General features: G+C 45.2%; 1 protein-coding gene across 1 annotated transcript in view; it reads left to right on the forward strand.

Moving 5' to 3' along the window:
- Positions 1 to 6,719: 6,719 nt before the first annotated feature.
- Positions 6,720 to 17,500, forward strand: part of znf512b (zinc finger protein 512B) — a 54,170-nt gene continuing 43,389 nt past the window's right edge. The window contains exons 1-2 of the mRNA XM_076275638.1: positions 6,720 to 7,389; positions 10,194 to 10,319. Coding sequence (XP_076131753.1) covers positions 10,196 to 10,319 — 124 coding nt within the window. The 5' untranslated portion in view covers positions 6,720 to 7,389; positions 10,194 to 10,195. The remainder of the gene's footprint in view (positions 7,390 to 10,193; positions 10,320 to 17,500) is intronic.

Here is a 17,500-nt window from a genome sequence, read left to right on the forward strand (position 1 = left end):
GTCTTTCTGTCTGTGTTTTATTCCTCCTTTCCCAGGTTATTTATGCGGGGTGCTGCTGGAGTGGTGTGGTCAGTGGTGGCTGGAGCAGGAGGCCAGTACGGAGACGCTCGAGAGGGGGGAGGCCATGAATCAGGCCACATTGATGAGCTGCCTCCTGAACCACCAGACTGCCAGACCAGCTCCCTCTCAACTCTCTCTCTCTCTCTCTCTCTCTCTCTCAACTCTCTCTCTCTCTCTCTCTCTCTCAACTCTCTCTCTCTCTCTCTCTCTCTCTCTCTCTCTCACACACAAACACACGGGCAGAGAGAGAGAGAGAGAGAGGCAGACACACATAAATGCACATACACACACCATCTCCCCAGTCTCTCTCAGCAGGTATCTGCAACAACCCCCCCCCCAACACTCACACAGTACACACACACACACCCCACCCCATCACAGAAGAGCTTCACTGAATTCTGGGAAACGAGACATGATAAGAGTCTGCAGATCTTTTTTGATTTATAATTCCATGAAGACAATAAGAAAAGACGACGACGACGACGACAACGACAACAACAACAACAACAACAACAACAACAACAACAACAAGTGTCTCCAAGTTGCCTGCGTCTGTGTTTCCTGATGAACTATTCTCTGGTACTCTTTGTGCCGACACACTGAACAGAGATTAGAGAGACAAACTGACAAAGTGTGTGCACAAATCTGTGGGATTAGTCGTGTCATGTCATGCCACAATTTGCTGTAAAAAGTTATTTCTCTCTTTCTATCTTGTGTTTATAATTTATCTGTACTGATATGTTGATACCGCACTTGTGCAGTTGGTAAATGAATGAAACGCAGTTGGTGTGCAATGTTACATACAGATGCCATAATGAATGTCAATACCACTGAACCATACATTCACCATAGACAACAATGTATTTCTCATCTCAGGTTTTCGGGCTGAAAGCATATAGGTTTTAATGTATTGTGCTTTGACAGTTATTTCCAATGTTTACCCATTCTCAAAGCACTTACCATTAAACCACTTTTTTTCTAACACACCTCCTCATGGAAGGTATACTTGACATAGCTACAGACCTACATACATAGCTACCCAATGTCTTTATTGTACAGAATGAACAACCCTCTGTAACAGACATATATCTATATTTGAGCCCTAAAGACAGACACAAAACATAGAGGTGTGTAATTATGTGTCTATAACTGCATTGCTGGCAGAATAATGATCATTACAGTTTGGTGTATGGTAGATAGCATCTTCTGAGCTTTAAGTCTTGTCCTAGGCGTTCGTTGAAGCAATAATAGTCAAAACAGACCATGTGGAGAAATTATGGAAAGAGTCAGTGAGTTGGCTATCCAAAACCAGTGAGAATTTATTTTTTTTCTTTCAAGTACAGTAGTGTGTTATGTTCTCCATTGATTATCCTTGATTAGCTCCCATGAGAAGTCCCCTCCACATCACCCTGTTCCTGTCTAATTTAATAACCAATGCATTTTTTAATGTTGTGAAAGACAAACATGGCCAAGTGCAGTTAAGTCTGTGGAAGAGAATGTGACCCTTGTCACTGTGACCCTTCCTGACCACATGCCTGTGTGAGGAGTATAGCTGGACTTACTGTGTGGGACACTGTGATTCACGAGTCTCGAGGTCCTCAGTGTAACACCTGGCTATCTAATGGGAACACAAAATAAGAATGATGTGTCCAGACATCTTCTCATTTAGTGAATGATGTGTCCAGTCATCTTCTCATTTAGTGAATGATTAAGCCAGCTATCCACCAATCTTAAAGACCAGGACTGGTTTGACATCAATTGTATCTGATCTACGGAAATTAAGCATTACAAAACATGAGGGAAAGTTTCCCAGATGGAATGACAACAGGTTTTTTATATTTGTGTTCCCCAACATTAAGTAAACTGTCCTTACATTCAGCCAACAGAAAGTATTGTCAATTCAAAATGTACAACTGTATACATTGTATATTCACACATTACAAACATGAATAATATGAATCATGATGCTCAAAGCAGACCAACTTCATTAACATTATTATTATACATTTTTTGTACGTAAAGGATCAGGGTTCGGAAACTTAATGGGGTGTAGCTAAACGTTGTTATGCAAAACTTTAGAGATGTTAATGTATTAATCTCCTTTACAGACATGAATTATGAACTGTGCGGGATGTTGGAGAAAAAATTTCTCTTTTTTAATTAAAGTACAGTGTTACCTCACCTAGTCTCTTGTCCTCCTGTTTGCCTGCCAGAACGTACTCTCTCTTGGTGCTTGTCTCTGTATTGAGAAGGTGAGGGTACTGGTTCAGTTTGATAAATGTCTCCCCAGTGAAACTGTCTTTTCATTCACTTCCTCCTTTATTAACTGCACACAAGCAAACAGGCCTAATCACAGACTCTTCAGTTGACAATGAATCACCCAGAGAGAGAGAGATGGGGGTGGGGGGGGGATAAAAGTAGTAGTGTCCAAAACAATCCATTTTCCTTCCTTTCATCGTTGGCTGCCCTCTCATTTCAACTTAATTCTCATACTCTCAGATGAGGCTGGCTAGATCTTTCATTAATATTTGTTTTGGTCTGTGTTTGTCTCCTTCTGTCTCTTCTCTTGTCTCGTCTTTCAAAACAAACTCAGTCACCCACAAACAAATAAGCACAAATAAACAAAAACAAATAAACAAGCACATTGTGTTCTATCCTACTGCACTCATTCTTATAGCCCTTATCGCTCATACTTTACGCTGTCCTTCTGTTTTGTGTGTGTGTGTGTGGACATAAACTGAAGTCTTAGCTTTCTCTTTGAGACTTTGAGACACTTTTGCATATATTTCTCTTGTCCTTTCACTCTCCTGTCATTTGTTTCCCATCTCTCCCTCTTCCTCTTTCCATCCCTCTCTCCCTCCCTCTCTCTCTCTCATCCCCCTCTCTAATCTCCTGGTTGTCACAGAGTAACAGTGGTGGAGGTCATCAGGGCCCTCTGTTCTCTGCCTGTCACTAATTCTCTTCCGCCCTCCCTCCATCCTAATCTTCCCACACCTCACCACCACCTCCTCTCCAGCGACCGCTCCCACAGAAGTGCGAGGAGCTGGGGGGATTGCAGGAGCATCTGTTGTGCGAGAGCCAGGAGGAGGAGGTGGCAGAACCCCAAAAGAGACGGTCCTTGAGATGTGTGTGTGTGTGAGAGAGAGTGTGTGTGTGTTTGTGAGTGTGTCTGTCTGTGTGTGTGTGTGTGTCTGTCTGTGTGTGTGTGTGTGTGTGTGTGTGTGTGTGTGTGTGTGTGTGTGTGTGTGTTTGCATGTATCACACCTGGCACCTGGTGTCCCCACACGCCTTCAAGCATCAGGGCGCTGCACCACTGAGTGTGAGTCATGACGACGGACAGCTCATTAAGGGGCGCATGGCTTCCTCTCTCACACACACACTCTCACACACTCTCTCCTAGCCACCGCAAGAGGCAATTAGCGCATGACGTGGAACGTCTCCGTGCCTTAATTACTGGTGTATTTATAAATGATAAAGCACCCTCTCTGCTGATAGGGAACTTCAGGGGATGGGGTGGCATGAGAGAGGAAGAGAAAAACAAACCAACACATTATTCATGTGACATTCAACAGCAACAAATGTGTAAGTCAGCCTCAAAGTGTCAACTTAAAGTGTCAAGTGTCATGACTTGCCTATGTTACTCTTTAGGGTCTCATGTAGGTTACATGTGGGAATTCTGATTGATTCTGATGATTGAGAATCACAGGCTCAGTCCCTGCCTCAGTCATTGCAAGCGCCTCTTGATTGATTAATCACCACTATGTGGATACTGCTTTTAGAATTGATTTAGATGAAGTGTTAGTTATTTGTATTTTAGTATATTTAGTATATTCTTTATCTTCTACTGTCCTTACTGCTTAGTTGTGTTCTTATATTATATACTTTTAATTACTTTTTCTGCTGTTAGTGAATGTGTGTGTGTTGTCTGTATGCTACTAAGACCTTGAATTTCCCCTGAGGATCAATAAAGTATCTATCTATCTATCTATCTATATATCCATTTTCTCGCAATGTATATTCATGTTGGAGGTTATTATGATCTGAAATGTGTGTGTGTGTGTGTGTGTGTGTGTGCAGTATGTGTGTGTGTTTGGTGTGTGTGTGTGTGTGTGTGTGTGTGTGTGTGTGTGTGTGTGTGTGCATGTACACTTGTGCGTGTGCGTAAAACAAATGTTCATGGGCATTTTGAAAACAGAAAGCAACAGCATATCTCATAAGAGATAACATCATTGAGAGACATACACGAGCACATATCTCCCTGGGGTGCTGCTGTAAGGTGCTGCTGTAACTGTATAATGTGTTCAGTGACACAGAGACGGAAAACAAGCTCTCTGCTTGAAAGGTGACATGTCCCCCTTCCATTACTCACTGTTCAGACACAGTTATGTGAACACACGCCCTAACCGGCTCTCATGGGTGACACACAGACCCAATCCATATCTCTTCCCAGTCTGTACCTATTTATCACCTGTCAGTTTAGATCTAAAGACAACAAATCTGTCACTCACTACAGAGCTCTTGAGAGAAAAGTGGGCTAAACGTGACTATTTTTATGGTTGGTCAGATAACATCAGCAAGGAGAAAGTTAAGTGCAAATCAGTGTCAGAAATCATGTGATATATCTTCATTCACAAATAATTAGGCTACTAGTTATGATTTGTCAAATTTGCTAATTATAATTTCTTATATTCGTACATGAGACAATACTTACAGGATACAGGAAATATTTACACCGTCCTGAGAAGGCAGGGTCATGATGACCAAGATGAGGATGGATACCTTCAGTGCTGCTGCGTAATTTAGCTAGACTTGGAATGTATAGGGCATAAACATCAGACACAAAGTCTGACATAAATTGCCAATACAACGCCACCAGTGATTTGAGAAGGTAGACACAGCCAGTCATATTTCACCTTTGTCTCCCTTGCGCAGTGCCCTCAGTCTCATTTGAAACTTTATCTCCCTTGCGCAGTGCCCTCAGTCTCATTTGATTCAAACAGAGGTTCAATTTTTAGCACAGGCGTCAAGGGACTGTTGGAAGTAATCTAAATCATTGACAAATCGCCTCAGAACTCTGGAGAGAATATAGGCTGTTGTATTAGAAATGAACACACATTCACATGAATGGTTTGTATTTCTAATAATGTCACATCACATCACATGGAGAATTAACCAGGAATCTCTGAGTCCTAGGATGTTTTTCTCATTGTCATGGGTAGCCTATGTTAAAGTTGGAGATATACTTGCACGCTACATGCCTCAACTGTTACACACTTATTTGGCCCTACTTATTTCATACCTGAAAATCTTTCAGTCATGCCAGGTTTTGTGGATAACACTGCCACCAAGTGGATTAATGCTTAAATACACTTTGGAATGATAAATACATTTTAAATAAGTAATGCAAAGCATTGAAGGAACAGATAGCAGCCAATCGTTGAGAGGTATTATCTTTCATTGTCTTATCTAAACAGCAATCAGGGAAAAAAGGGGGAATCAGCAATGCCATTGCTCTCTAGAGAAAGTAGTAATAGCCTTCACACTAGAATTATTCTGCCTATACTTTGTGTCAGTTACAATGTCAATAATACAAAACATGATAAGATTATGAATCGTCATGAGTCAAGATTTATAAGTTGACTGATATGAACCTTGTACTCAAACGTCATCAACACGTCTATGCAATATCGTGGTGTGTGGCGCCATCTACTGGTAAACCTGAAAACTATGGAATGTAGCTAGATTACGTCATTGTCTGGGAGAAATCAATTTATGGGTCATCTTATCTACTAGGTCGCTGTAAGTAGTAGCATGAGTTTGGGAATCATAAATTAGAAATACTGATATACTCAGAACACTTTGGTTTGGCCTTGCCAAGTTTATTCATGAATGGGTCAATAATATCAAGGCCAGGTACTGCACAGACATAGTTATTAAAGCCTTAAGAATTTGACAGCTACCATTAATTGGTGTAGTACTCCTGAGGCACCAATTGGCATGTCATATAGTATCAACAAATGCATAGATTAAGAGAATTGAATGATCAGGGCAAGGGCCTGAATCTGACAGTATAGATATTAAAATGACTAAACTTTAAGACTCCATGGCCTTTATTACTAAGTTAGTAAGTGAAATTAGAATTGACCCAAACAGGACAGAAAACAGAAAGTCATTAAGTTCATATTGTGGAATGCATGCGCTATTAGCTACTTCCCTTTGCTTGTTAAAATAGATATTTCTAGAAAGTCGACCGACGTTGCACGCCGTCAATAATCAATGTGTTTGTCTCTGGGTCTCATGAGCTACTTTCCGTGGCAACGGAAAATATCTGGCCATGCAACAATATTAGATTATATTGGTTAGCCTAGCTGAGAATTTAGCCTAACCCTTTTCGTCATGACCGAGCGGCATTACGTCGGGCGAGCCGCATCAAACGGTCAGATTCGTATTGGATTTTATTAAGCAGAATAGGAATATTATTTGCTCGATTAAAAAAATACAAATAATAACGCGAGAGTTTGCAAGTTGGCTCCAGACTGTAGTTACAACTGTCAACGGGAGAGTGGATACGCGCATGACCAGGCACACATTACTGTATTACTGTACTCGGCCGCGAAGATAATATCCGTATAAAAAATAGCCATAATCCAGAGGTAAGGAATCGAAGACTGCATCGAAATCGAACGCGACTGAGCCTTTCTGACCAATTTCCACCGCTTCTTTTTCTTTTACTCTAACCAACTCTCGCAGCTGTCGAAAATTACTGCACTAAACATATTTTTGTGGCTCCCTTTAGCTCCAGCGCAAGGATTTTTTTTACTCCTCCTTCGTATTAAAGTCGCCATTTTGCTTCACTGCCTATAAAAGCTTCTTCTATTTTATTATTTTCTTTAAGGAGTCGACGTCGTTTCTATCCTCTGTCTCCTGCTTTTTGACATTTCTGGAGTTCGTTTTTAACGACAGGGTTGAGGTTAAAGCGGTACCTCGTGGTTTACATATTAATGAAGGAAAGAGACGAGCGAGTCTGGCAATAAGGTGAAAGTGTTCAGGTTATTTAATTTGCATTTCCTTTCCCCCTTTGCTGGTTTTCTTCATTTTCTTCGTCATCCCCTCCTCACTGTTCCTCCGCGGATACACAGCGGGGGCTAGGAGCGTGGCTACCGACCGTGACGGCTGTCTGTCCGCAACGAACCCGGCTCACGGGACGGCGGCAGGTGTGATTGCCATGTAACATCAAAAGGCACCGAGCGAAGAGTAGGCTACAGCCTGACCCCACGTGGGTGACCCGGGTCACCCGGCCACTCGTGTTGGGTGGCTCCAGCTTTCCAGGTAGGTGTGGCCTTCAAGAAATGAAGCGCACGATCCGTTTGATTATTTACGAATAACAGTTAAATAAACAAACAATACCTCTGAAGTTTGCTTAAAATGGCTCATATGAGAAGACAAGAATGAAATTGGAGCGTTGACAAAAGTGTCTGAAAAACAGTCCACATCATACACATTCTCCAGGGTTAGTATGTTATGTCATGTGTATTTCTGTTCAACTTGTGTCAAATAATCGAGTTCAAGATTGTGTTCAAGAATGTAAGCATGTCTGTCCACTTATCCCATTGTGTAGTCTGTGTGTGTGTGTGTGTGTGTGTACATGTATGTGTGTGTGAGTGATATTGTGTGTGTTTGTGTCGTTAAATTCCCCAAATACCTCAGCTATTACACTTACCAGCTGTTTTTTATATCATCCTATTACTCTTTTCCTCTCTGTAGGACGAATTTGGCTCGGGAGGGGAGGAGCAGTTAGCCGTAACAGCTGAGATGATCACATATGTCTCAGTGGATAATGTTGTTAGATAATGTGGGATAATGTAGTTAGCCCCCAAATGTGCGCTGATAATGTTACAGTGCTTCGCTTGGCACTCAGATTCAGGCTCCCACCAACTTTCGGTTATGCTGCATGGGCCTTGTGAGTGGGTCTGGTCGCGTCTGGGTTCTGTTCTTCTCTGGTTGTTGCCCGCCTGGCTTGTGGTTTTTAGCAGCCAGCTGACAGGCTGAGTACCTTCGAGCAGTGGCGATGGTGTGGGGTTTTTATTTTTTTATTTTTTTTGTCTTCATCATGGTAGACAGAGCAGGGAATTGTCCTGTGTGGCCCACTCAGCCAAACACCCACCCCTGCACTCCCTGCTCGAGCCCCACACACACAGACACACACACACACACACACACACACACACACACACACACACACTCACACATACACACACACACACACACACACACACTCACACACACACACACACACACACTCACACTCACACACACAGTCCATCTTTCTGGCAGCGTCAGCTGCAAGGCTCTCTTATACTCTCAGCAGGATTCTTCTACAGCTTGAGGTACAGACAGGAAGCAGTGATATGTGTGGGAAGAGGCCGCCCTCTCTCAAGTCATGCTAAAGGCGGACGGCCTCCTCTCTGAACCAGCACTGTGTGTGTTAGTGTGTGTGTGTGTGTGTGTGTGTGTGTGTGTATTTGTTTGTGAGTGTGTGTTTGTGTTTTTCTGTGTGTGTGTCTATGTTCATCCATGTGCGTATAACTGTATGTCTGTGTATGTGTGTGTGTGCTTTTATGCACAGTATGCATACAGTTTCATAAATTAAACATGACATGAAATTTATGGCAGTGATTTTATAAACATATTGGCTTATCAGCATAGCTCTGCTTTTCAGCTGTTCTCCATTATAATCTGTCATGTTCATGCAGGCCTGAGACTTCATGTGATTTTGATAAATGTATGAACGTGTGTGTCTGTGTGTGTTTGTGTGTGTGTGTGTGTGAGACAGAGTGGCATGGGTATGTGTGAATGTGTGAATGAATGAGTGGGTACGTGTGTAGCCTCTTTGTTGAATGCTATCATGGCTATCTCTAAACGGGTGAAAGAGGCATGACGTTGAGGGGCCATTTAGTTAGCGAGTTAAACCCCCCTGAAAGGCGTCAAAAACGGCCTGACCTTTTTGGGCCCGTTCTAATCGAGCGCTGAAGTGACGTTAATGCGTGCTAATGGGAAGCCATGGTTTCGCCATAATCAATCCTGTTTATTTTAATTACTCATTGTCAGACCCCATCCATTAGCATACCACTGCCGCCGATTCCTCTCCAGGATTGATGGTCTCTGATCAGACAGAGACAGTCAGAGTACCCCCCACATCACCCCCCCCCCACCCCCACCCTTTATTCGTTCGTCTGTGCATGTCTATTCTTTTCACGCCAGCGTTGAATGGAATGAATTTGGTTATGGCAGTCAGGGATGGAGTAGGTGGCAGATATCGTCCTGAATTACCGTATAATCCATTAAATAGGCTATGTGCTTATGGGCGCCGGGTGGAGGGTGAATGGCTGTCGGGAGAGGGGGCAGGAGAGGGGAGTAAGAGGGGAGTGGGAGGGGGGCGGGGGGGGGGTTGGCTGAGTGATTACGGGGGCATGAAATAACGAGCGAGCCGTGGAGCCTCTGGAGTTGATACCTGAGATACTCAAGGCTCCTTTGAATGAAGCGAGATGAAAACGCTTCTCACCGGCCGCAGGCCATTCAAGGACACGCAACCCAACTGCCGTCTGTGACTGAGCTGAATAAGCGGTCACTATTTATTACAGAACACCCACACACACGCACACACACACACCCACACACACCCACACACACACACATCTCATTCACCATTCACACAGACACAGACACATACATACAGAAGGGCAACTGGAAGGGACGTTCTTTAACAGTGTTGATATTAAATGGTGTATTGATATGGACACATCAGGTGGTTGTTGAGAGTTAGTCAGAACCAGGTGTTCCTTTTCCCCTCCAAACTGAGATGACCGTACTTCACTAGATAGATATTGTTCATGTTTTTATAAGGTACTTCTGTGTGTGTGTGTGTGTGTGTGTGTGTGTGTGTATGTGTGTAAATGTTTGTGTGTGGCAGGGTGCCTAGTTGTGTTTTTGTCTGCGTACATGCATTCTACATGTGTGCATTTGGGTTATGCCATGAACATTTAATGAGTGTGTGTATGGACACACACTTCACTGTGATTGTAATGGCTTGCTTGTATTTCTTGAGGCTGAGCTTGTTTCCCTGACCCCTGCAGGCATGGAGACGTCCAGTGGAGCCCGACTAGGGAAGCCCCCGTCAGGGGTGGCCAAGGGCCGGCCTCCCAAGCAGACGCATCCCCCTGAGACGGCCCACACGGGCAGCTCTGAAAACGACAATCATGGTGAGCATGCAACTCACAGCACTGCGATTCACACACACATACACCACACACATCCATACGTGCACACATAGAGTATACACACCACACACACATTTACCCCAAAACAGACACTTGACACATGCAGCCCCCCACCCCACATCCAAGCACATAAACACACACACACACACACACACACACACACACACACACACACACACACACACACACACACACCCACACAGGTAACACTGAGTCATGTCTCATGAAACAGTCATGAATGATTTATGTGCAGTTTATGACAGCTGCTATGAATGTGTTATGAACTCACCCGTCAAGTAAAGTGTTACCCACACACACATAATGCGCACACATCAACCCCCACCCCCCTAGATCCCACCTCCCAACCCACACACACACACACACACACACACACACACGCACACACACATACACATTCCCTACTTTGCTTGATAAGTGTGTACTTTATTAGCTGAGGCCTTGCCGTAGGCTGCGGAGTAGTGTGGATTAGATGAGACTAAAGTGCCGTGGCAAATGACACCCTTGTCTCTGGGAGCCGGCTTTGATGTGGCAGCGCACGGCGGCGTTTTCGGCGCGGCACTCTAAAATCTCTGGACACGCGTGACATACCGTTTTTACATCTGAGAAACCTGTGGAGAAGCAAAGGGGAGGGGAGGGCTTAGTAATGAGATAGGAACTCACCACTACACCACACTAGGCTGCACTACAGTACACTGCACTACACTGCACTACACCACATAAGCACTGTGCACAGCAAAATGTGTCCGTCAGTAGGCGTGTGTGTGTGTGTGTGTGTGTGTGTGTGTGTGTGTGTGTGTGTGTGTGTGTGTGTGTGTGTGTGCACGCGCATGTATATTTGTGTCTGTTCATAAGCTTAGTAGTGATAGGACTTCACAACTACATCAATCCTTTGCAAGCTATGGGAAATTTGTCTTTGAGTGAGCATGCGAGTTTGTGTATGTCTGTGTGTAATGTATATTTGTGTTTGTGCATATATAGGGGTGTTTGTGTATGTATGTGAGCATTTGTGTGAGCATATTATTGTGTGTTATTTTGTGTGAGAAGTCAGAAACATGCTTATGGTACACTGGCCAGACTGCATTGGACTGGTTTAGCCAACACTTTGTATGCATGCTGTAGAGGAGCTTCTAGTGGAGCTCTCCGTGCAGTCCAACTCACAGCGCTGCCTAATTCAGACGGACACATTTCTGACAGCAATGGAGAGATGGAGAGGGGAGAAAAAACACACACACTCTTGGCATTGAGGGGCTGTTTAACAGCTCTGTCTACTTTTGGGAAAGGGGGCGAGCGAGGGGCTATTAACTCAACTCCCACCAGGCCTCAAAAATACGGAGAGAGATAGAGAGAGAGAGAGAGAGAGAGAGAGAGAGAGAGAAGTGGGATGGAATGGAGTGGATTCTGGTGAGAGAAAAAAACAGAGAGGAGAACCGCGGTCGTCTTTCCATAGGGGGGTCTCTTAAGAGGGCAGAAAAAGTGTTCACAGAGAAAAGTGAGTGGGGGACAACACAAAAAAAGCCTTTGAACACAAAAAAGTTGTTGAAGCCTCTCTTGAAACTGACCGCAGTTTTTACGCTGTCATAGTACACTTATGTCTGGGTCTTTTTTGCGACCTGTTGAATTTATAGCAGAGAACATTCTTCCCCCCGCTGTGTGTGTGTGTGTGTGTGTGTGCCTTATGTGATTTATGTGACGTTCTCCGAGTAGTCATTTGACTCATGGCCAAGGAGATGCTCGAGCTGATGTTTGCAATTAAATCTCCAAAAAGTCTTTTTTTGTGTAAAACATGGCTGGATCTGATTTTGCTCTTGTTACTCAATAGGCTGATAAGTGATCAGGAGTATTAAGTGCAAACCGCAAAAGATTCAGACAGTTTCCCTTGAGCACCAAAGATAGATTAGAGCCGGTACATCCAGGCCAAATTGGGTAAGAGGACAACAAGCTCGCTCTTTTGTTCTCGTTTTAAACAACCAGAATGACATTCAAACTTTTTGCCCATGTTGTTTGAATTAAATGCGAGAGCTTTTGATGGTCGTTCTTCGTTGTGCTGGACCGCATTTGGCTTGTTGTCGGGGAGATGTGTGTTTCATGCCAAAGCGGCGGGGTCTGAGTGTGTGTGTGTGTGTGTGTGTGTGTGTGTGTGTGTGTGACTGACCATCCATGTTGGCTTCACGTCCAGAAACCTGTGACCTTATTTTAGACACCCCCAGCCCGCACACCCCTCCCCCTCTTCGCTGGATCGTTCTGGAACCATCTCAGCCAGGACACTTCTCCTAAGCTTGCCATGACATGTCACAGAGAAGCACTAGAGGAAATTTCAACCCACATAACTGAGAGTTTTTCCATCTTAATCCTTTGGAAAGGCTTCAGCAGCAGCCCACAGAAAACCATAATAAACGTCAGTGGCTCTGTCTGGGCAGATGGATTAAGCTGTGCAAGGAGGCTGATTGATTAATTGACTCTTATATACCTCTAGCACTCTTTCTATCGATGCTAGTCTGCTTTTGCGCTTCTGATGTGCTAAATGCTATTCCCATTTTTTTGTGTTCAAAGCTGTTACCACTCTAGAAGAGACTGTTTGTCATACAGTAAGTCTTAGTCTTCCGGCTGCTATTGCTTTGATTTAAATGGATGACAAGTCAAACAGCAGTGCATTTTAGAGGGCCAGTCAGATTGCAGCGTGTTGGCACTTTCAGACAGACCTGTGGATAGCCAATTGCTTGGACAGACTTTGATTTTTGTTATTGTGTGTCATGGATCTCCAGAGATTAGTCTTTGCTAGAATCAGTTTTTTTTTCTTTTTTTTGTAATATTCTTTTCTTTTTTATTGTAGCAAGGAACTCATAAATCCTTTGTGTCCACCAAAATTGTTTCAGCAGAATGTCAGCTTGAGGTTTATGGATTACATGCTATACGGAGAATCCAAATGCTATGCTTAGGCTCTTGGGAGCGATTCAACGTTGCTCAAGAGACCCTTGATATAACTCAATAAAGAAGAGCTGGATATAGTCTTCAGGCGTCCCCCAGAGCACTGGGGGAATAAGCATTCCTAAGCTTGCCATTAGCTGGGCTGTGGTTGTCTGCCACTGCATTCTGTCACGTAAACAAAACCCTCCAGGGGAAACGGTGGCGGCAACAATGGTGGTATGGTGCCCCTTACACACAACACTCAAGAGAAGCGGTCAGACTGTAACGCTGCCATAACCAAAAGTTTATTCTCCGCAAAGATGTGGCTGAGCATAGCTAAGCGTCTGGGACAGTCTCTTTGTGTGTGTGAGTGTGTGTGTGTGAGAGAGAGAGTGTGTGTGTATGTGTGCTTGTATATGTGTTAGATGGTGTCAGCCACAGAGAGTGTGACATGGCACACAATACCAGCAAGCATGACAGCAGACAAGCCTTGTGGCTTGCACTGCCCTCCCCCAGACATCAGGGCCAAGCAGGAGGCTCGCAAGAGGGCCCTTTGAGTCATGGAGAAGACCACTGCTGTTCTGTCTCTCTCTCTCTCTCTCTCTCTCTCTCTCTCTCTCTCTCTCTCTCTCTCTTTCTCTGTCTCTCTCTCGCTCTCTCTTTCTCTCTCTCTCTCTCTCTCTCTCTCTTTCTCTCTCTCTCTCTCTCTCTCTTTCTCTGTCTCTCTCTCGCTCTCTCTTGGGATTCAATAGAGAAAAGCCCACAAAAGGAAGAGTCATTACTGTGCTGTTATTGTCCTGCCATCACAGCTGTGGCACATTGATGGCGATTCACTGGGTGACTTTTTTCCTGGAGGAGCTTGGTAAACTTGGTGGAGTGGGAAACATCAACGTTTATTCTCAAAAGTGCTTAACAAACCAGAGGCCTGTTTTCAATGCTTGTCTATTGTCCTTGATCAGAGCATGTACAAATAGGAAATGAATCGAAGCTTGATGATATGATGATCATGCTTTTGCAGTGATTTGAACATTGTGTCTGTTCTCAAAGAAAAAGCCTTTTCTTTGTTTGCATGATAATGTGGCTGGCCAGAAAGTGTGTTTTTATTTAAAAAGTAGTGGGAAAGGAAAAAACAGATGAATCAGTCCTAGTGCTCCTGCTTGCCTTATACAGGAAATAATTGATGCAAGTGGCCCTCTCTTATGTATACGTAAATCTGGCCAGAAATCGTAAAACTGCCACAAGGCCGTGAAAAATTAAACACTTGCGCGGAGTTCCACTCGTGGCAGGAGGGGAGAGGCAGGCGAGCGCCTGCGAATGCCAGGAAGCCAAGGAGGGGAAGGAAAGTGTCTAATGCCGCTGCTCACCCCCCCGACCCCCCATCCACGGCCCAGCTCATGCTGCTGCTCTCACCCTCTCAACCCCCCCCCCCGACCCCCCATCCACGACCCAGCTCATGGCACGGTGTGCAGAAAATGAAAAGGTGCTGGGAGAACTAACCTTATGGTCATTTGGATTTAAATTTAGGGGCTTCTTTTGTTGTTCATTATCCGCGGCGGTGCCAGCGGTGTTAGTGATAGCGTTGCCATGAATGCTGCCAAGCCAAACTGAACAGACTTCCTGACGCCACCGTAGGCTACCTGTCTTGGGTTTGTTAGACAGGATGCTGGAGGTTGGGTTTGTTAATAACCATGGATAAGTGTTCAGAAAAAAAGGAGCAAAAGAAAAACATGTGACTGATTAAACATTCTAAGCATTCCCAGCATTCTCTGGGAGATTCCATTCCACAGTGCTGTGGGGTCCTGTGGAGCAGGAGCCCAGTGCTGCTGTGTGTCTTCTAGTGTCCCCCCTGTAGACCTGTGCGATCGATCACTGTTGATAGGTGGCGGGCGAGTCTGTTGATGTCAGGTGCAGGAGGGGTGCCCCCGAGCCGGCTGGCTGGCAGGATGGTGCCCGGCATGGGGCACAGAGCAGAGGACGAGAGGAGGCAGAGGGGTCACTGGTGATCGTGAGAACCCCCACGGGCCCCCTCTGTGCTTAGCATCACAAACCACTCTCCCAAATATCTCCCCCTTGCCCTAAGATGGCACACATGCATTTGGCAGGACATGCAGCTATTTGCCATGTCAATAAAGCCATTTAGTTTTGAATGAAGCGAGCGAGACAGAGAGAGCAGAGTCTCTCCAGCTCAGGTATGAGGGTGGTAGAGGGCACAGCGGGCGCAGGCGGGCATTATGCCCTGTGCCCTGACCCATCACATCGTCTCCATCTGCCGGCCGATCAGAGCTCTGCCCAGCATGTCGTCCCCAGGCCCGCTGTGCCCACGTTAGCTGCTCATTCTTCAGCGGGCTGGTCATGGCACTGCCCGCAGGGGAGGCAATCTTCTTCTGCAGTCACCATTGGTCAGTCATTGGTTTGTGTCTGTGATATTGTAGAATCTTGTGTTACAGGGCTACACAGTTATTGCAATCGCAGTATGAACCAACACAATTACCCTATCGCAAAAGCTACAAATAATCGTGCACAGTTAATTTGATCACATTTTTATATTAATTTCATCCTCCTTGACTATGCCGCTTGTGGTTGGTGAGTGTGCATAGTGTGTGAGCTGCGCAGAAAATCTGATTTGTGAGCGTAATGGCCGGTCAGGAGTGCTGTGCTTCTTGTGCACCAGGCGTGCTCACCAATCAGGGATGGCACAAATTAAAGAGATTAAATTTGGAATATCAAACTGAATCAATTAACTGACATTCAAAAACCGCAATCACAATATCTGTCAGAAAAATCACAATTAGATATTTTCCCCAAACGGTGCAGCCCTAGAGTGTTGGTACTTGGTAATGGGAGAGGTATGGGAGATGGAGGGAGGGGAACAATAGAGGGAGGGAAGTGATGTCACAGAGTCACGGTCATAGAGGAGAACACTGCGCCATGAGAGCTGGCAAGGGCGCCTCTGGGTAGTGCCATTTCAGATCATGTGCCCGGTGCCAGTCTGGAGCTGCTGAGAGGCTTTTTTTTAAAAAAGTGCCATAGAAGACTGCACAGGCAGACTGTGAACACACACCGTATGTCAACAAATCCCTGCCCCACTATCTCCACTTAGAGCAGCGTCCCTCTCCAACAGCCTGCAGGGAAAGAGCACACTCGTATTGGATCCACATGTATGCAAGCATACGTTACCTGTACTTCTAAGGCCATTTCATTTGGTGTTATTTCATTTCACCACAGCGAGTAAGCGAGTTAGCAAGTGAGCAAGCCTGATTTCCTTATTATTACCCTGGTAACAGGAAGTCTAAAAGGGTTCTGTCATCAGCAGAATGAGTTATGTGGCGGCGGGAGCGCAGCAGCCCAGCTGGCCTTGTGCCATAGGAGGGGATTAAGTTGATATCAGGTGCGCGCGGCCGGGAGCCCCCAAGACAGATCTGCAAGTTGATGTCGGAGAATTTTAAAAATCAATGCGAGCCTTGAGAATGGTTCCCACTTCAGGGCTGTTGAAACAAGGAAGGATGGAAGGATATGTGATCCAGGGTTTTTCCCCCCCCCTCTCTTTTTTCGTTATTCTGCCCCCGCTCAACCCTCCCCCTCGACACCTCCAGCCACCCGCCCCTCATTTGCCGCAGAAATCTGAATCTCTTCAGGATATATTTTTCTTTTTCAGTTGTCGTTTGTTCCGCTCTCTTAGGTTGGCTCAGTGAAGCTGGCGCTCTTCTGATCCTTTCCTCTCTCCCTCCCTCCCTCCCTCCCTCCCTCTTTCACAGTATTTCATTCTCTCTCTACTTCACTCTCTTCCTCTCTCCCCCTTTCACTATCTTTCCTTTTCTCTCCCTCCCTCTCGCCCTTTCTCAGTCTTTCCCTCGCTCTCTCTCTTCCTCTCTCTACCCCCCCCTCTCTCTTTCCATCTCTCTCTCTCTCTCGCTCAGTGCCATAATGTTGTGTGAGCGTTTTCTCTCTCTGGCTCTGGCAGGGCCGGGTCATGTACAATGCAGGCCTGCTCTCTCCCCTCATCTGCTTGGCTCAGTGGGAAGCACACTGTTCCTGGATACCAATCCCACCGCACTGATATATTACTGCTTTAGAGGGAGGGAGGGAGGGAGAGAAAAGAGAGAGAGCAAGGGAAGGGGGGAGTAAAAGAGAGAGAGAGTGAAAGAATGTAAGAGAGAGAAAGAAGGGAAAGAAGAAATACAAAGAAAGACAAAAAGAAAGGAAGAAAGCGAAGCAGACATGAGAATGTGTCTGTGTGT

Source organism: Alosa pseudoharengus, unplaced genomic scaffold, assembly GCF_046254945.1.
Source record: "Alosa pseudoharengus isolate Yale_2024_CS ecotype anadromous, Long Island Sound unplaced genomic scaffold, YU_APseudo_1.1 YU_APseudo_1.1_scf_9, whole genome shotgun sequence".
NCBI lineage: Eukaryota > Metazoa > Chordata > Actinopteri > Clupeiformes > Clupeidae > Alosa > Alosa pseudoharengus.